The sequence below is a fragment of the Mirounga leonina genome, unplaced genomic scaffold, assembly GCF_011800145.1.
Source record: "Mirounga leonina isolate KUSES-001 unplaced genomic scaffold, KU_Mleo_1.0 Mir_101664, whole genome shotgun sequence".
In the NCBI taxonomy this organism is placed as follows: domain Eukaryota; kingdom Metazoa; phylum Chordata; class Mammalia; order Carnivora; family Phocidae; genus Mirounga; species Mirounga leonina.
This window is the reverse complement of record NW_023270175.1, coordinates 23,584,201-23,605,108: the sequence shown is the minus strand read 5'-3', so window position 1 is coordinate 23,605,108 and position 20,908 is coordinate 23,584,201. Positions and strand designations below refer to the sequence as shown.

Here is a 20,908-nt window from a genome sequence, read left to right as displayed (position 1 = left end):
ATAAATTAATTTAATGCTCATATGCATATTTTTTGTAGGAAAAATGAGTGGAAAATGCCTGCCATGCCCATCTCATTGTAAGAAAATATATGTAATGATTACAAGCATATAATAAGAATGGTTTGCCCAGGCAAATGTTTGTTCATTTCCGTTAATCAGTATTCATTTGAGCTACTTTCATGCAGTTCGTGGAAGCAGTGCAATCAGTTGAGTAGTGTGGCAGATTTAAATCAGTAATAAAAGCCCTGGGGAAATTAACAAGACAAAACATTAACCACAGACTAAACATTAACATATATTAGCATTTTTATTATACCTGTAGAATTGTTAAATGAGCATGGTTACCACTATTAAAAAGTTTATGTTGTAGATCACATAATTTCGATGTATGTTTTGTTTTAAAACTTTTAAGATTTAATTAAATGAAACTGAACAACAGCGTAATAGACAATTCAACAGAATGAACTGAAGTTCATTATTTTATTTCCGCTGGAAACCTACAGAATTCCCATCCCACCATATCCCCAAGCCCCCAAGGTATCCTAAAATAAATGCCACAGGTAATACTCCTCCAGAGCGGACCATGGGATCAGAGTTGGTATTTAAGTTGCATAACCATAGAGGAAGTTTCATGTTTAATTCTTCGGGGTTCTGATGAATCCACTGATGACCCCAAACTAAATTTACACCAATTATTTAGCAACCGTTCTCAAAAAAGCACTCTTTGGGGCCACGGTAATCAACTGGATTCTAGCAGAAAAGTTATTCCGTAATTAAATAAAACTGCAGAGATCCTCTAGAGCCCCTCAAGTCTTGGCGACCTCAGGAACAGCTCTTGAGAGGGAAGGAGATGTGCTGATCACCGAGTACCATTCTGTGAGACCTCCGTCTCCTTCCTCAAAGGCTGTCAAGTTTCCCAGGCAGTAGGGGGTGTCTGTGGCTCTTCTACAGGCTCACTAATGGGAACTTCTCTCTTTCTGTTTCTGTTTCTCCCTCCCCTTCCTCCTCTTGTTATGGGCCATGTAAGTTAAAACACACACACACACACACACACACACACACACCTCTTACTTATTTCTTGAGAAGGAAAACATTGGTGTGCCTGGTTGGCTCAGTCAGTAGAACCTGCAACTCTTGATCTTAGGGTTGTGAATTCAAGCCCCACGTTGGGCATAGAGTTTACTTCCTGAAAAAAAAGAAAAAATGTAAAGCCTTTCCATGTTCATCTGTTTTTATTTTTATTTTTATTTTTTTTATTAAAGATTTTATTTATTTATTTGACAGAGAGAGACACAGTGAAAGAGGGAACACAAGCAGAGGGAGTGGGAGAGGGAGAAGCAGGCTCCCCGCAGAGCAGGGAGCCCGATGCGGGGCTCGATCCCAGGACCCTGGGACCATGACCTGAGCCGAAGGCAGACGCTTAACGACTGAGCCACTCAGGCGCCCCTCTGTTTTTATTTTTTTAATCTGTTTTTTTAAAACCAAGCACAAAAACAGATCTGTAGGGCTAGTTAAGAGTGGGAGAGAGTCAGAGATACTCTTTAATGTATTTGCATCTCTTCCCCCATTTTCTCATCTTTTAGGCTGTTGGAGCTAAAGGCTTAAACCTGTTGTATTTTTTGTAGCCCTAGGATCAACCAGGAATCTCCAGTTGGGGGAAACTATAAAGAATATAGTCGGGCCAGACATCAGACTAGACCTGGGTTAAATCGTAGGAATTACAGATTTTGTAGCCAATTCAAGAATCTGGCTTCAGCAGTCAGTCAAGGTCCAGGGACAGCCTGCAGCAAGCCACCTCGCCCACAGACCCGAACATCCAGTGCTTTAGGATGATTACTAATTCACTCTTACCTGGCAGGCCAAAGAGTTTAAATCACCCCACTAGAAACACTGCCTGAAACTTCGGTTAAAACTGGATGTCCGTTTTTGGCTTATCTTTAATAACTAGCCCTCCTTTAAAGTATGTTTTTTAATCCTTCGTAATAATTACTCTCCTCTAATTATGGACGGGATGTCCACAGGACTACAAAGCTGGGCCACACTCAATACTGGGAAGCCCAGAGCCTGTTGTCTTGATTTCTGTCAAGAAATCAATGGCATAGGGGGAAAAATCAAAACCAAAAACTCAGGGCACCTGGCAGGCTCAGGTCGTGGAGCGGGTGACTCTTGATCTCAGGGTTGTAAGTTAGAGCCCCACGTTGTGTGTAGAGATTATTTAAAAATAAAATCTTTAAAAAATAAACTTAGGTTTTGGAGTTAAGCAGATGTGGGTTCAAGTCCTAGCTCTGCCCTCTACTACCATTATGACTTTGCTTCAGTTCCTTAGCCATTGTGAGCCTCAGGTTCCTTATCTCTAAAATGGGGTCAACAATACCAGGTCCGTATGCCTCAGAGGGTTGTAGAACTCATCATCAAGAACGGAGAATGGATGGAGAAGTTATTAGTAAGGCAGGAGGCTGGAATCAGCTATTATGTTACAAATGCGAGGTATTGGTATTATTGAGAAACTTACAACATAGACTTTCTCTGCTCAGTCACTCAGAGGGAGAGATCAAGTCTGAGTTTTTTGGTCACCTGAGAGTTTCCAGAACCAACAGCAAATGGGGCCTGAGAATCAGTATAGTTATATTTTAACCAATGGGGTATCTGCATTTCTTGACATGTCAGTTATGGGGTGCCTGTGTGAACTGCCTCAAACCAAATGCTTTGCATGGTTTCAAAATCTTTGGTAACATATTCTACTTGAAAAGTCATTTTCGGGCGCCTGGGTGGCTCAGATGGTTAAGCGTCTGCCTTCGGCTCAGGTCATGATCCCGGGGTCCTGGGATCAAGTCCCGCATCGGGCTCCCTGCTCCTTGGGAGCCTGCTTCTCCCTCTGCCTCTCTCTCTCTCTCTCTCTCTCTGTCTCTCATGAATAAATTTAAAAAATCTTTAAAAAAAAAAAAAAGAAAGAAAAGTCATTTTCAGGGGCACCTGGGTGGCTCAGTCGGTTGAGTATTGGCTCTTTATTTTAGCTCAGGTCACGATCTCAGGGTCGTAGGATCGAGCCCAGAGTGGGGCTCTATGCTCAGTGGGGAGTCTGCTTGTCCCTTTCCCTCTGCTCCTCTCCCCGCTCTTTCTCTCACTCTCAAATAAATAAAATCTTTTTTTAAAAAAAGTCATTTTCACCTTTTTTTTTTCAGAGGAGTTCAGAATCAAATATGGCACTTCACATATCATATCTTCCTTTTTTGCATGAGACCCGAGTGACAGGTGGAGTGAAGCTGTGGTACCAGGTCAAAAGGAAGGCTTGTTATGGGTGACAGGTAGAAATGGGGTTGTAGGCCAGGTCTTGAGGCCCAGTCTACTGGGCTTTTCACCATACATGGCTGCCCTCATGGTATAGTCTTCTCATGCATGTACAAAGCCAGTGCTCGGGACACTGCTTAGAAAAGAATGGTCCTAGGGTTGCTAGGATGACCTTCTGACCATGGGTATGGTCAGAAGCCCTGCCCTTTTTTTTTTTTTTTAAATTTATTTATTTATTTGAGAGAGAGAAAGCACACCGTAGGGAGGGGCAGAGGGAGAGGAGAGAAAATCCCAAGCAGACTCCACCACTGAGCACAGAGCCTGATGTGGGGCTCGATCCCATGACCCTGAGATCGTGACCTTAGCCAAAACCAAGAGTCAGGTGCCCAACCGACTGCACCCACCCCCCAGGCACCCCGAGGCCCTGCCTCCTTAGGTTTCAAGTCTTGTAACACCTCAGAGCACCATTGCTTTCCCTGCCATAGGTTCTGGCACATGAATAAATGCACCATTAGGAATCACAGTTTGTGGAAAACGAAAGGGTTTTCTATTCCAGGCCTACTGATAGAGACACTCGCCTGTCTAATAAATCCACTCACGCTAACTAAATTTCAAGATAGCGGCACCCTTGACCAGGTACATTAGTCAGTGGGAGGAAAGTGGATTGCACTTGTTGTTTAAGAGCCCCAAACTCTTGGGCAGTACTCGGAGTTCTAAAATGCCACTCGAGAGGCTGGTGCTTCTTCAGCAAGTGCGGCTCTAGAGTGAGACCCAGGCCTCCAGGCGTCGCCTGATGTTGCCCGAGTGTAATGCTGAAAGGACCTCTTTAATGTGAATACTGCGTTTCTTTGTAAATTATGTTTTCTTTTTGTGGCCACGTCTCAAAATGAGCTCATAATCTTCACCTGCAGCTCAGACAGTGTGGAGGTAAAAGATGTGGAGAGAAGAGCCCCAAGGGGGGAGGGCCTACATTTGACAAATGCTTTGTATATGAGATGAATTTGCTTCATGGTAGATTTGTGGAAGAAAATACAGCCCATCTGATAAGATGTGGCAGATTTCAGATGGGGGTGGGTTGGGGGCATGGGCAGGACACCATTGTTTGCCCCTTACCCCGCACGGAGACTTGGGGGGTCTGCCCGATAATGCCACATTGGGTGGCTTGGGAAGAAAAGTCACACTGGCTACATTCTCATTTGTTCTTAACCTTCCTACTTTTGCCTCGGCTGCACCCCCTTTCCAATAAGGTGGGGGGTTAGAAACTTTAAAGTCTTGCTGTGGCCCAATTAGTATTCACGGATACAAAGGGCAGACTTTCAAGGGGGAGGCAGGTTTCACAGCTGTGGTTTGTGAGTAGACAAGCTACCATGAAAGATGTGTGAACGATTTTGATTTTGGTGCTGGGTTTGGAACAGGTGTCGGTCAAGAGACTGTGTCTCGTGCTCCTGAATGTGCCAAGAATACTTTGATCCTGGTGAAATAGATTCTCACACTGATGTATGTTCACGGAGTAATAAATAGAGATTTATGGAGTGGAGATCAAGGTTTGGGTCCACGAATGTTCCCCGGCTGTGTGACAAAGTAAACATGTATATGTCTATGAACATAATTTTAGGATGCACGGTCTGCCCTCAGTTATTTGTATCTGCCTTGTAAACTTTGGAAGTGATTGGAACCAAACTCCCCAGTCCAGCCAGGCAGCCCCCTCGCCTAAAGCACCGTCAATTCGGGTAAACTCAGAGAATACAGATTCTTCATTTGAAGTTAATATCTGCCCAAGTCAAATAGCATTTCATAAACACAGCTGCAAAATTCAATATCCTACATTCCACAGGCAAGCGGAATATTTCAAAATGTCTGCACCTCTCATTTCCTTCCCATTAAGATCTACTACTGAGAATAGCTGGTCTGAATATCAGACTATAGGCGCTGTCTTTCATCAGTGGATATGATGCCACTACTGACTTAAGATTCTTTTTTTTCTAATTCAAGAATTGATTTATATATGGAAAACTTTCCAAAGCTATACAAGCCAAATGCCATTTTTGCTTTTAGAAAGACATAGATAGCTTCATAAATGTTATGGGGGACATCTTGAGAAATCCAGAAATGGATGACCACACGCAGCCCATGGCCTGTCAGTAAAATGGTGTGCCAGGCCTGATACTAGGAGTTTCCTTCCATTCATTTTAATTAATTTGCCTTTACTGAGTGCCTAACAGCATGCAAAATTCAGTCTGAATTCCGTGGAGGTACAGAAGGACCAAAGATATAACCTCTGTCTTCACCAGGTATTTCTAATATTTTTCCTAAAGTATACAATCTATATATTCACCTTGGCTATGTTGGCTATGTTTTTGAGGACTGGGAGTTCCTTTAAAAAAAAAAAAAAAGAGAGAGAGAGAGAGTATAAGCAACTGGAAACTAAGCATCATCTTCTAGGGAGGTGATATTGTGTAAGCTTTGAAGTCAGACAATGAATCCACTGCATATTTGCCACAAGCAAGTAACTTAACCTCCCCAAACCTCAGTTTCTTCACCTCTAAAATGGGAGTGATGACATTTAGCTTAGTGTCTGGCATAAGGGAGACGTGTTAATACATACTTCTTTATATAGAAGTTCATTTTAGGCTTTTGTCTGAAAATGCAAAAATAGAAACCTACAAATAATTGAACCACATCATTTAGAATTGAGATAAGAAAGCTGATGCCATCTTTTAATCATTGCCACATGAGTGTCAGAGAACTAAGCTTTCGAGGGAGGCAGCCAACAAGTACTTTTTTTTTTTAAGATTTTATTTATTTATTTATTTATTCATTCATTCATTCATTCATTCATTCATTCATGAGAGACAGAGAGAGAGAGAGAGAGGCAGAGGCAGAGGGAGAGGGAGAAGCAGACTCCCTGCTCAGCAGGGAGCCCGATGTGGGACTCGATCCAGGGACTCCAGGATCATGACCTGAGCCGAAGGCAGTCGCTTAACCAACTGAGCCACCCAGGCGCCCCCCAACAAGTACTTTTGAATGAACAAGTGAACAGACAGAGAAACGAAGGAAGGAACGGAAGAGGAAGGAAGGGCGGAGGGAGGGAAAGAGCGAGGGAGGAGAGGAGATAGGCTTTCTTGAGCACCTGTGTCCTTTAGTACTCTTTGCCCTGGACTTATTCAATGATAATGTGATTCAGAGCTGACCACACTGGCGATTGATTCGTTGGCTTGCCTTCTTCCTTCCCTTGGGCGTTTTTACAAAAGCCAGATGAGCGACTACATTGGCATTTTTCAGAATGCTCTACCCTGGGTCTTCTGACAGAACTCTCTGCATGGAAGGCTGCTCTATTAACAGGCTACTCTCCGCATCTCTCACACCCCCTCACCTCCCACACGGGTTCTTTCTAAACTTTGTAATTCCCATTTGCGAACTTCTTCATTCGTATAAATACCAAGGGCCATTGACAGGTATCAATAGCCTAAGTCTTGTGTAGAGGGTCCTCTCAAATGTGCAGTTCACTATAGAGGAAAAGCATTTTTCATCTTAGGAAACCTTTGAATAGGCTGTGCTCAGAGTCCCCCCCCCCCCCCCGACCCCCACCAGTCTTCAGCCTTCTTTTTCACAGATGGCTCTTTGCCTTAGAAGCCTATCACCTTTTTCGACTCCAGTAATAGCTTCGTTCTGCTCTTTAAAAAGAAATTGGGGGAAGACATTGAAGTGCATTTCAGAATTTGTTTCTACTATCATATCTGTGAAAGTATCATATAATTATATTGCATTTCTTTTTCAGATTGGCAAGTTATGCGCCCAGTCTCAACAACGCCAATATAGATCTGCTTATTATCCTGAAGATCTGTTTATTGACAAGAAGGTATTAAAAGTTGCTCATGTAGAACATGAAGAAACCTTATCCAGCCGAAGGAGGTGAGAGGGTTTTTTTTCTCTATTTCAGCGTACAATTAGCAATTGTGTTGTAAGGTCAAAAATCTTTGGAGTGAAGCTTCTTAAACACGCACTATTTTGTTCTTTTGAGTAGAGTTTGATTAAATTCTACCATTTGTCAATGCTAAAGAAGAAAGGTATCATATTATATCTAAGCCATATTTAAATGTAAAGTTACCCTATGTAGATATCCAGCAGAGCAAAACAAGGTGGAATGGACTTCTCTATTCAAGACATTTATTGATTAAACAAAACGTTTTCTGCTTGTGATCTGGTCTCACAGTTTTATGGCTTCGCTTGTGGCTTTCCTATTATTAACAGTCCAGGTCAAGTTCACCAGAGAGAAACTGGCAAGACACACTCATGTGTGTACACGTACTGCACATTCTATACACTCTTCTAAGTATATAAAAGGAAGGATTCAGTTTCTGTTTCTTAAGACAGCAGTCAGGGGACTAAATTGAAGTTTGTTTCTGATTCTCTTCATTCCTCCTCCCCTCATCCAGATGACCTCTTCCCCTGTTCTAGCTTCATGGTTACAAATAAGGGGTAGACATTGGATGGGAATCCCAACACAAATCTAGGAGAGGTGCCTTCCCAAAAGGACTGCACATGTCCCCAAGCCTGCCACTGGCTCAAGAATAGCCAGACATGGGCTCTGCTTCCTGATGACTTTGAGGGAATTGGGAGAGACTGGCCTACAGATGGAAAATTAAGAGATGAAATCAGTAACATCTCAGATGTAGGCTAAATTATGCCATTCATAGCCACTTACTTTTGAAGTGATAACTCTGAGTCATATATGATCCAGTTTGGAGTGAGAGAAGGTGGTAAGGGTGCTTGAGAGATAATCCTCCAAAGAAGCATTTCAGGAAGTCCCATTTTCTTCTCTTTTGTTGACTTCCCACCGAATGGATTTCTAGTTTCCCTGTAGCAACTGTTTTAGACTGTGACTCAAGGACCCAGGAAGTCCCAGAGACCCTTTTCAGGGAGTCTGTGAGATGCTCCTTTTGCTAACTACGTATCCATGTGAACCTGGGTTTTGTTTATATACTTCAGCCAAAACAACACATTGCAACAGATTGAATGCAGAAGCCAATGGGAGAATTCAGCTGTCTCCTATTAAGCCAGGCTAAAGATATTTTCTAAAAAGGCAAAACCAATATCACTTTCTCACTATTTTTTTTCATAAAAATAGTATTTATGTTAACACGTAATGGTTCATTGTTAGTTTAAAATTAATAAATAAATATTTTTTCCCTGAGTTTTAATTTCTAAAACTGAAAGTATCAGAAGATATATATCGTACAAACAAATCTCTTTGGGGCCCTCACTCATTTTTAAGAGTATAAAGGAGTTATATTAGTTATCCACTGCTACATAACAAATTACCCCAAAACATAGTGATTTAGAACAACCAACATTATCTCACAGTTTCTGTCAGGAATTTGAGAACAGCTTAGCTGGGTGGTTGTCAGTCTCTAAAGAAATTTCAGTCAGTTTCTGGGGCTGTAGTCATACGAAGTGTAGATCTAAAGTGGCTCACTTAGCACGTTAGTGCTGGTTGTTGAAAGGAGGCCTCGGTCCCTCACCACATGGACCTCGTGAGTGTCCCCACAGCGTGGCTGCTGGCTTCCCCAGTAAAACGCGATCCATGGAAGAGAGCAAGGAGCAAGCTGTGATGTCTTTTCTGACCTAGTCTGGGAAGTGACACTGTCAATTCTGACATCAATTTTTTAGAAGTGAGTTCCCAATTCTCGTCCACACTCAAGGGGAGGGAAATTAAATTCCACTTCTTGAAGGAAGGAGTATCAAAGAATTTGTGGACATATTTACAAACTGCCACAGGGGTCCTGGCACCAAATATTTGAGACCCATTTCCCTATAGTATAGGGGATCTTTGGGAAGTTTTTGTCATTCTGGGAAGACAAAATTTGGTCATTTTTCCAGACCTTCTTTAACCCCTGACTTTCCTTTGTCTGTTGTTTTCCATTGCTTTCACACTTTGCCCAAACCACCTGAGAAATTAACCTGTCATTGATCTTTAACTAAGGGAAACCCCTTGCATATTGGACTGAAGTGAATGATTTATATTTATATTGTATTATTATAATATATAATATATTACATATTAATGTTATATTAATAATGAGTCGATATATTATATGATTAATTACTAATATATTAATATTAATTTAAAATTATATATAAATATAAATATAAATTATATATAGCTATATTATTTATAAATAATGTACAAAAATAAAATACAATGTAAATGTGTTGTATTATATTATACTACATAATTATTAGTTTAAAATTAATAAGAGGGGCACCTGGCTGGCTCAGTCAGTGGAGCATGCAACTCTCGATCCCAGGGTTGTGAGCTCGAGCCCCACACTGGGTGTAGAAATTACTTAAAAATAAAATCTTAAACAATTTTGTTAAAATAAAATTAAATTAATAAATGGAATTTTAAATTATAAATGACATTTATATGTTATAAATGTAATATAATGTAATATATTTATATAATATTGTACAATAATATGTATTTTCATATATATTGCTTTAGTCAGCTCAGCAGACATTTAGGAAATACCTATTATGTGCCAGAATGTGTGCTGAGCATCAAAAATCAAGACACAATCTCAGCTCTCCAAAGCAGCCTAACGTGGAAATAGACTTAAATGCGAATAATTCCAACACGGTTTTATAAGTGCAAAAGAGTGTCCAGAGTCTATCCCTAGAGGCAGCCTACAGGAAAAGTGAGAGCCTCTGCCCAGGATGTTAGAGCGGGCCTTCACGGAGGAGGTGGTATATGAATTGGTCACAGAATCACAGGCAGAGTTTGTTCAGATGAAACACACCAGCCCAGTCCCATTTTGAGATGACCCATTTATAAGTAAGTAGGAGGCCCTACTTTATCCAGGCCCTGCTGCCATGGCCTCTGTCTGGGGCTCTTGTGGGACCCATGCCCTATTGCCTTCCCCGGGGAGGGCTCTGTGATGTCGATTCCCCCAGGGAAAAAAGAAACTGATGAACGGGTTCTTGGCTGGGCACCCAGATTTGGCACTTGGTCTAGATGAGTTTCTGAACTTGTTGCTAAGCCCAAAAGGAAAGAAAAGGTAGTAAGAAAAACTACGTAGCCTGTTGGCTTGAGTAAGTGGTGGTCTTTGGGTGTTGGGAACACGAGCCCGCCCCATGATGCTTCCCATCTCTTGCAAACTGGAGTGTTAGAGTCCGAGTCCGGAGCCTTTCCTCCTGAATTCCCTTGCAGAATCAGAAAGCAAAACAACAGGAGAGTGTCTGATTTCATTTAACTCCCTCCAATAGGCATTGTAAACCCTCTTAGGGAGAGGGGAGACTCGGGGATTAAGATGATCTCTTGCTCCATGCCCCGGCCCCTCCAGTCTGATGTTATTAGCAGGACTTGCTTTGGCAGAGTGTCAGTACCTCTATAAATTTCTCGGTATGTCCTGCACAGCACTTCACACTGTCCAGAAAAATACATGTGCCTCCAGCACCCCTCACACCCATGCCCAAGCTCCATCCTCCGTGGGTAAAAATATGATAATTGGAAAGGAACCCTATTGTAGCTTTCCGTCTGTGGAGGTTGGGAGCAAGCTGTCTGAATCTGATTATGAGTTGAAAAGCCCTTTGCCTTATTAAAATAACAACACACAAAGAAATGCAGTATTCCTTTGGTAGCGTTCAGAAGTCATCTGTTTGTTTTGTCTGCCCCCAACTGGGTAGTGTGCAACACACAACTAATCTTAGAAATAGCTTAGTCCAATTTAAAGGAGATTTAATACTCAACTGGTGGCCTGCATATGGGATTCAGTGTTCCGTTAAGGTAGAAATATTGAAAATATCTGTCATTGGATTTAAAACAGGGCAGGACAAGATGCACAAGTAAGCAACCCGAATAGAAGCAATGCGATTTCCGTAGCCCTTGCCAGCCCTAATATCTTCAGCCCTTCTCAGGAGCAGCCTCTCCCTCCTTTGGCCTCCTGAATGTCTCCTTCACCGCTTCCCACATGATGCTACCTTGTCATTTGCGCACCTACCCCCTCAAAGTTTGGTGGACTGCGTGAGCACTCTCTGTCCTTTCTCTAAGCCCCGCATTTCAGTCGAATAGTCCATCGTGGCCCAACTGCTAACGTGTGAGAAAGTGGCACAGTCCCTCCGCCTGCATCTCTGTAACCCCACCCTTCCCCTTCCTGCGCTGTCCCTCCTCCCCTCCCCCTCTGACTTGGTCTAAAGGGGCGATGGATTAGGCGACACTAGTAAATGACCTAGAAAGAAAAGAACAAAAGCCGATCTCAGCTCCCTGGTCCCAAATCAATGCTCACCCCCTCTCCCTCTCAGACTGCTGGTCTGGTTGGGCTAGGCAGCTTTGTAAGCTCAGTGGTGCCTTCCACCCTCCGAACAAAACAACAAGGTATGTCCTGAGTGAATCAACGAGTTTTGAGTCTGGTACAAGTCATTCTGCCCTAAATAGAACGCTACTTCTTTCACCATTTGTCAACACCATCTATACGCTAAGCATTGTGTACGGATTAGGCTCTGATGAATAGGAGGCGCTCCTAGCCTAGTTAGGGGGAAGACACACAAATAAATAATTTTCAAACACTGGGGGCAAGTGTCATCGCAGAGCTGTGTCCAAAAGGGTGCTGGTACCACGGCTGGGGAAGGCAGCGGCTCCCTTGCAGAAGTCAAGAAAGGCTTCTTGGAGAAGGTGACTCTGGAGCTGGGCCTTGGCGGGAGATATGAGAAACTCAATAGTTGGAGGAGGGAAGAGAGGGTGTTCCAGGCAAAGGGAACTGCACGAGAAACAAGTACGGGCTAATCTTTGGAATGGCAGAAAATGAGAGTTTCAGGTCAGACAGTGAACGTTTCTCTGCCGCAGAATTAAACCTGATCCGGGATCATTCCCTTTATAATTATTTTAGTTTGTTCGCCTTTCTGGGTTTTCCATTATTATTATTTTTTTTAAATAATGAGCTCCTATTACTTTATATTAAGAAAGAAAGAACCTGAATGATAAAGGAGAAAAGTTCAGGATCTGCAGTTGGGGATGAAAGGCTGTTTTTACTTGTAGTGCTTTCCAATTAGTACCGCTTTGATGCCTGCCCAAGCAAATCACTGCAAGAAAGCCAAGGGACTCCCCTCCCCCACGACCCGAGAAGGGGACGCCCCTCTTGAGGACGGTGGGAGCCCTCCAGGGGAGATCACGTGCACCCAGCCGCAATATTTCAAAATGGCTCGTGCATGCAAAGGGGCCCTGTCCTTTAGTTCCACAGTTAACACATTGAATAGAAAGCTCTATGAGGAGACTTTTTTTTTTTTCCCCTGAGCACACTGCTGTAAGCGAGTGTTGAGTTTGACCTAAGTGAGAGCCCTAGGCTCTACTATTTATATGTCAAGTGGTATGTTTGGCATGCGCGTGTTAGAATAAAGTGGAATTGGAATCAAAGAACATTCCCTTCAATCAAATTGTTTTTCCCATCCCGGGCAACTAATTGTCCAAATGGTCTATCTTTTTTTTTTCCTCCCCTAGAGACAATTCCGTTGAGCAGACTGCCTTAGTTCATGGGTGGAGATTCTTTTGTTGCCTGTCTTGGGTTACTAGCACAAAGAAGAGAAATCTGGACTGAGTCCTACATGGGTAATTAATATGTCACCAGTTTCGTTTCAGGTATCTTTCTTTAAAGAGAGAAATGGAAATATTCACCTTGCCTCCTTTTAAGATTATAAGCAGAGGGATAGGAGGCTTTATTTAAGGAAAGATAAAAGCAAAAGACCCTCCATTCCCAGGCCAGAAGGAGTTGAGGAGTGAGCGACCAAGAAGAGGGGAAATGAGAGAGGCCCAGTAAACTCGGTAGGAGGTAAACTGCGCCTGTCACACTCCACGGCTGTCAGGGCTGTGGTGTCGGAGGACATTAGCACCTGTTGTCGCTCTCTTTTGAAAAGCTCATTAACTCTCCAGCAGTTTTGAAAGGCTTTCTTCTAGCCTGCAAAATAATGCGTCTGGATTTGCTTTCAAAAACCCAACTTTCTCCTGGGAGACCGAGGTCTAGTTTCCCTCCCACCGTCTGTGGAAGGTTTTGCGTGAAGGAATGGCCGCCCCGTAGCACCAGTTTGCCGAGAGCCCTGCTCTCTCTTCTCCTGAACGTGGGGACTGCCTCACCCCCAGAGGCCCCGAGAGTTCTCTGAGAACCTGCATTCGCTTCATTATTCTCGGGTGCTTTTCTCATCAAACACACCGTGGATTCTAACGCGAATAATGTACTCGGGGAACCAAAAAGAACTCCGTGAACTTGCCTATCAAGAAGGATAGGTTTTGGGCGCCTGGGTGGCTCAGATGGTTAAGCGTCTGCCTTCGGCTCAGGTCATGATCCCAGGGTCCTGGGATCGAGTCCCGCATCGGGCTCCCTGCTCCTTGGGAGCCTGCTTCTCTCTCTGTCTCTCATGAATAAATAAATAAAAATCTAAAAAAAAAAAAAAAGAAGGATAGGTTTTAGAGGACTAAACATAAAAGCCTACTGGAGAGCCAAGTCGAGAAGGAAATTTATCCAAATATTCACAGTGATTATCTCTGGTTGGTAGGACTATGAATAGGGTTCTTTTTTCCCCCGTCTACCTTTCTGTATTTTCTAAATTCTCCATAGTGAGCATATATTTCTTTTGCAAGGAGAAAGAAAACCAACAGACCTTATTTTAAAGGATAAAGGAAGAAATAGATTTTAATCATTGTTTGCAGCTCTTGGAAATTTCTTTTCTCACTCCTCGCCCATGGTTTTAGTTCACGTCGAGCCACATCTGGCCCCCTTAACTATCTCCTTCCATTGCTCCAAGGGACAGCCCTCCTCCTAGTAGACAAGCCTCTCTTCCTCTGAGACGTATCTTACCCATTCTCTACCATTTTGGGGGGTTATATCTCAATAAAGCTGGTATAACATACCATTCATCTATATAAAGTATATAATTCAGGTGTTTTTAGTATAGTCACAGAGTTGCACAATCATCACCACCATCAATTTTAGAACATTTTCATCACCTCAAGAAGAAGTCCCATGTCCTTTAGCTATCATTCCTCAGGCCTCCTCTCTGCCCGCCCCCCCCCTCCCCCCAGCCCTAAGCAACCACTAATCTACTTTCTGTCTCTATAGATTTGCCTATCCTGGACATTTCACATAAATGGAATCATATAATATGTGGTCTTCCATGATTGGCTTCTTTCACTTAGCATAATGTTTTCAGGGTTCACCCATGTTGCAACGTGTGTGAATATTCTATTCCTATTTAAGGCCAAATAATATTCCGTTGTATGGACTATGTATTTGTTTATCCCTTCATCAGTTGATGGACATCTGTGTTGTTCCACCTTTTAGCTATTGTTAATAGCTCTGCCATGAGCGTGCATTTACACGTACTTCTTAGAGCACTCATTTGTGATTCTTTGGGGTATATACCTAGGAGAGGAATTGCTGGGCCATATGGTAACTTCTATACTTGACTTTGTAAGGAGCCACCAAACTGTTTTCCGCAGCAGCTGCACCATTTTGCATTCCCACCAACAATGTGGAGGTTCCACTTTCTCCACATCTTTTGCAACACTTTATTGTTGTCTGTCTTTTTTATTTTATTTTATTTTTTGGACTTTTTTATTATAGTCATCCTCGTGGGTATGAAGTGGTATTTCACTCTGGTTTTGATTTGCATTTCCCTGATGACTAATTGACATTTAACTGGACTTCATCTTGGCCCTCCACATCTGATTCTTACACACAAATCCCTTCGAAGGCCACCACCATCTTATCAGGCAAAGACCATTCAAACTGCTCTACCAGATTAGCCCAGGGGGTTACCCAGCCCAGTACCTAGCCAGTCTTTGAAAAAAAAAATACCAGGAAGAATATGTGGGGAGAGAACACGATTATGCTTATTAATACTCACCTCAAACAATGAATACTCACCTCAAACAATGAATACTCACCTCAAACAATGAAACAACGTCCATCTTGCACATAGAAAATAGTTACCTGGAACTTGAAAGAAAACCTTAATTATCTTGCATACTATCTGAAACATAATGTATATTTCATTAACTATCCGTATTCTACTGGCTTATAATAATGGTAATATTGACCATGACTAATGTTATGGGGGGATTACTTTGTGCCAGAGACTATGCTAAACACTTTACGTGCATTGCCTCAATCATCGTAGCGACCTATCATTAGCTTCATTTTACAGTCAGGGAAACTAAGGCCCAGAGAAGTATAGAATTTGCCTAAGGTTATGCCGCCAAGTAATGAGGGAGTAGCTGGCCTTTGACACTTACGTGGGTCAGACTCCAAAATCAGTGCTCTTACCTACTACTCCTAACAGGTTTTCAGGGGCTGTTCTGAGACTCCAACCATCATTATAGCATGGTTGCTAAATGAAACCGTTCCGAATTCAAAACAATTAATCCAGAAGCGAGTTTTTCAAGCACAATCTCTTCCTAGGTCCATCCTGTATGTCCTGTGGTGGTAATGAGTACTCTATGACATGGGATGGCCTTCTATGTCTCCAAGTGACCTTGCTCAAGTTTCAAAGAGATTCCCCTGAGTCCTAGAATTTGATGACCCAGATTGTGTTCACAGTATTCACATTCTCTGTGGTTTTCTTAGACGTTTATCTTGACCCCACCAAGTAATATCCTTCCATACTGAAGTGGGAGGTCTTGTGTTTACGGCAGCCCCTCATCCCCTTGACGTTTAGACGGACCCTCTCTGAATCTTCTCCAACTTGCCAGTGATCTTTATGATCAGCCCAGAAAACTGCAACAGTTCAGGGGCTAGGAGAAGTTCAGAGTGTTTTTTTGTTGTTGTTTTTGTTTTTTTGTCTCTTTTAACTTCTAGACAAGTCAAATTGGAAAACTTTGCCATGAGTTCAATTTTTCTAACCATGTGCTATCTTAGAGAGAGTTCAGAGATAGGAGGAGGCCTAAGGGAAACTCTTTCATTAAAGAGCAGGCCATCGTCTCCCATAGACTAATGGCCATATTCCATTTCCTCATGGAGGTGGGGGATTACTCAGCCTCAGCCTTTACTCTCTCAGTTTCCACTCTTGGGAACTGTATTATTACCTTGTAAAACAGAGCATCTCTCCTATTAGTGTTAATTGAACCCATCTTTTTCCTGTTAGAAACTATAATGTTGACTTTTATTTTCCGAGCCCTGGATTGAGCCTCTTCACTTTGGAGGTTGACGGAGCTCAGGAAGCAACTGTTGGGGTATCGGGAGTTATATATATCCCAATAACCTTTCTTGAGTTGTTCTGTCCATCACCCTGGCTTTGCTGTGACCCGAGCCTTTGTGAAGATGTGCTGAGTATTGTAAGTGCTCTCCCTCTTCTAAGTCATCAGTTGAAATGAATCGTTTTATGGTAATAAAGTGGAAAAATGCAAGAAAATAATTTCTACCAGTCTTCCTCTTTCGGCCAGATCCGAAAACAACCCCCAGAAGGCTTTTCTGGGCTCAGGACTCCCACCAGTGTCCAAATGAGATTCAGGCCTCTGGCTTCTCCAGAGGCCTATATATTGGGCCAGTCCATTCTTAGCCTGGAAACAGTATTGAATAATTACCCTACTGCCAGCAAATTCCCTGGCCAGAGTCTCCAAAAACTTAGTAGAGCCTTAAGATAGACTTGGTTATGAAGAACGCTTTAACTTCCTTTCTACCAGGAACATTGCTTTAGAAAAATAGAGAGTATTTTATTTGTGTTTACCATCGGACATCTATTGTATAGCTATTTTAATATTTCTTTATAAGCATAGCCACTTCTCTCCAGTCTGTAGCGTCTTACTTTGTGTGTCCATGTACAGCTGAAGCAAGATAATAGGCCAGAAAATTTGCTGGGTATTTATGTGTGTGTGTTTATACCTATTTGCATATGTAATGTCCTTGCTCTCTTCTCTCACTCTCGCTCTCTCTCTCTCTCCCACCCCCCCACACACATTTGTCTTATATGTAGCATAAAAGCCAAAGCAAATAAATAATAAAATATACTAGAATCCACTCTCTCCTGCCTCCCACCACCACCACCACCACCCCCTCCCATAGTTACCACAATATACAGACAAAGAACAAAGAAGCCTTCCTCCTCTAGCAGATGTGAGTTTCTCTGGCTCTATTGTCAGGAGAATTTCATAGAGCGTACACTGCTCTGAGCACCCTGTAATTCTGATCTGCAACTATTAGCCCGAGCCTATATGGAAAGGGGCTATCTCTAGGGTAATAGCATTGTAAATTACAATCAATGCACTCAATTACACCCAGAAACCAAAAGATATGTAGTGCTCCAGTGTGCCTTGTAATCAGCACCTTTGAGAACGTAGGTAACAGCATTCTGAACAAAAAACGGAAGCCGAACATGTAAGAAAATGAATGTTGGAATTAAATCATCCTTCTGCTAGGAGCAGCACCTTATATGGCAAGCAACTTATTTTCCCCTAATATCATTTTATTGATTTTTTTAAAAAAACTAAATTGTGGCCTTGTAACCAAGGATGTCTTTTAAAATCATTTATGGCTCTAATCAGCCTGGCAGAGCCTTTCTGTCATGCTGATAAGGAAATTAAACTTTTCTCATACTGGGTTTACTTGCCTCTTATGCACAGATGCTTTCTTTTTCTTTCAGGGAACTAATTCAGAAGTTAAAATCTTTCATCAGCTTCTACAGTGCTTTGCCTGGTTACGTCTGCAGCCATAGCCCCGTGGCTGAAAACGACACTCTTTGCTGGAACGGCCAGGAACTCGTGGAGAGGTAATCTTTTTTTTTGAATGTTAAATATAGCAGTGTTTGAGAATCATAGGTCTATCTCAAGGTTGGTTATGTCTTCTCTCTGCCTTCATTAATTTCACAAGAAACATTCTAGAAAAAACATACATGTGAGCATCTGTGACATGCCAGATGCTGTCTATGACCTCTAGCCCTTAGAGAATTTACAAACTTTGAAGCATGTAGAAAACTGTGTATTCAGGGACATTTTACCAGGTGTAGAGCATCAAACAGCACCCCCTTTTTTGTCTGGCTTCTCCATTTCCCCGTTATGTGGACCCTTATTTATTTATTGGTTTGAAGAAATCATATATACACTAATAGCTATCGTTTAGTGAGAGTTAACTGTGTATGAAGCACTGTGCTAAGTGCTTGTCTGTATTAACTCTTTTTATCCTTACACCAACCTTCAGAAGTAAATTATTTTTCCCCATTTTATAGATGAAGGTGGAGGAGAGAAGAATGGGAGGGGAAAAGGAGTACCATTTCACTGAGCAATATTGCTGAAATTGTTGATCATTGAGTGTTAGTATAATCTGTGCTAACATTTGTCATCTGTGAAGAATTTGCTCATCGCTGGAAAGGAAATAATATATATTCCTTTATTCACTAAATATTTACTGAGCACGTTCTAAGCGCCAGTCATGTTGAAGTGAACAAAACAGGCAAAATTTCCTGTCCTCCCGGAGCTCTCAATCTAGTGGGCTAATGGCGCTCCTAACCTCCATGGCTTCCCATGTGTAAGGAGGAGTTTGGGATTAAGGAACGAAATCAGGAGGGTAAAATGCTTAGGAAACCGTGGGGAGTTGATGAGCAGGCTTCCAAAGCTATTTGTCCAAGTGGCAGCGTCCTGTCGAGGAGAATATAGAAGATACTTGAACTCGAGTTCTGAATCTTTTACTAATGAGTCACTTAACCTGGGGCAAGTGGCTTAATCTCTCTGGGCCATGGTTTCCCCATCTAAAAAGTGAGATGGTTGGATTAGAACCTTCTAGCTCTGGCAGGCTGTGGGGTTTTTTCTCTTACTGGTTCATTTGTTCATTCATTCATACATTTATGTTTTGAGATACTATGGGTTAGGCACCAAGGTAGGTACCAGGGATATGAGGCTGAAGACAGGAAGTTACCTGCTTTGAGGAGCTTAAGGTCTAGTGGGAACCAGCATCAGGGCATGGGATAATTAGTCATGATGCTAAATGGAATGAATTAGCAATGTAATGTAATGGACTAGAGGAAGGCTTTGGAGCCAGATGAACTTGGGTTTGCATCTCAGTCCTGCTACTTACCGTGTGGGGCCTTGTTGAGTGGGTCACTCAACCTAGAAAGTCCCAAGGCCCTCTTCTGTAAGGAAGGGCTTCTCACAGGGTTGTTGTCATGATTAGGTGAGGTCATAAACGTAGAGTCCGTAGCAGACTGGCGTATACCAGAAGCTCAATTCATGTTTCTTCTCTTCCTTCTCCCTTTCTCCCTTCCCCCCACTGACTCCTCCTCTTCCCCCACGCAAGGCAAAACACATGCCTGAAAACAGCTTGTTTCCCAACTAAGCTGTTTTACTGACCTGGGACAGTGAGAATGAGGTGCTAATGGGATGAGGCATTGAACTTGCATGGAGATAGACTTCCCTCCAGCAAATGTGAATCAGGCTACAGGGATTAATGGCCCCGTGCATCCACTCCACTCTGGAGAAATAGTATATATTTATTATCCTAAAAGCTCATCAGGTTCTAAGTAGAATCATGAAAATGTGCTTAACTGTTATGACATATTTTTTTAAATTGTCAGAGAAAAGCAGTTGGTGTTTGGCTTTATTAAAAGCAGATGCTGTAAAACAGGTATAAACAATATAATCCTTAAAAAAGAAAATGCCCCCAGGTCAAATATGTGGTTCTTGCATAAGCTTCAAGAGAAACCATCCCAGTGACTTACCCACTGGGATGCTAATATGGTAAAAAATGTACAATTCCCCGAATACTAATTTGTTTTAAGCAGCATATCTCCTAACCATGGTCTGCTCTTAAAGAGGAAATGTTAGTTAGCAATACATTTATTTGCTAATGTTCATTTAACAAGTATTTGAGCACCTACTATATATCAAGTGTTAATATGGGTTTCTTTATTGTTGTGACTGTTTAAGGTAAATGTTGGAACCCTCTCTTCAAGAAAAACAAAATTAGATGATCCAGTTGTAGTTTATTCAAAAGAATTTCTTCCCAGGCCTATGTTTTTTGAATTAGTGGGATTTTTTAAATTGAATTTGGTGCATATAAGCTACTTCATGCCCAGTATGCTTTCATGAAGGATGTTGCTCGAGAACCAAGAAAGTCCTCCCCTATCAAATGGTGGAATCCAAAGCCTGCTAAATTTGAATGAGTCTAAAAATTAGCCAAATGCACTTTTGCACCATTACAATAATTCTGTTAACTGAAGTTTTTTTTGTTTAATTTGCTGGCTTTAAATATCTCAGGGTATCAAACAAAATAATAAAATAACACAAATGGTATAGTATAGAGAAAAGATATTATTTCAAACCCGTATTTATATTTCTGAACAATCTATTGTTTTAAAACAACTTTTATTGATGGGGCGCCTGGGTGGCTCAGTTGGTTAAGCAGCTGCCTTCGGCTCAGGTCATGATCCCAGGGTCCTGGGATCGAGCCCCGCATCGGGCTCCCTGCTCAGTGGAGAGCCTGCTTCTCCCTTTCCCTCTGCCTGACACTCTGCCTACTTGTGCTCTCTATCTCTCTGTCAAATAAATAAATAAATCTTTAAAAAAACCCAGCACTTTTATTGTTGATATGTGCTATCCAGGGAGGGAGGGAGGGAAGGAAGGAAGGAAAGAAGGGAGGGAGGAAGGGAG

General features: G+C 42.1%; 1 protein-coding gene across 1 annotated transcript in view; it reads left to right on the top strand.

Annotated features, from left to right (window-relative positions):
* The window catches only part of GPC3 (glypican 3), a 415,107-nt gene that overhangs the window by 272,327 nt on the left and 121,872 nt on the right, over positions 1-20,908 (top strand). Inside the window, exons 4-5 of the mRNA XM_035008798.1 lie at positions 7,067-7,200; positions 17,911-18,036. Coding sequence (XP_034864689.1) covers positions 7,067-7,200; positions 17,911-18,036 — 260 coding nt within the window. The remainder of the gene's footprint in view (positions 1-7,066; positions 7,201-17,910; positions 18,037-20,908) is intronic.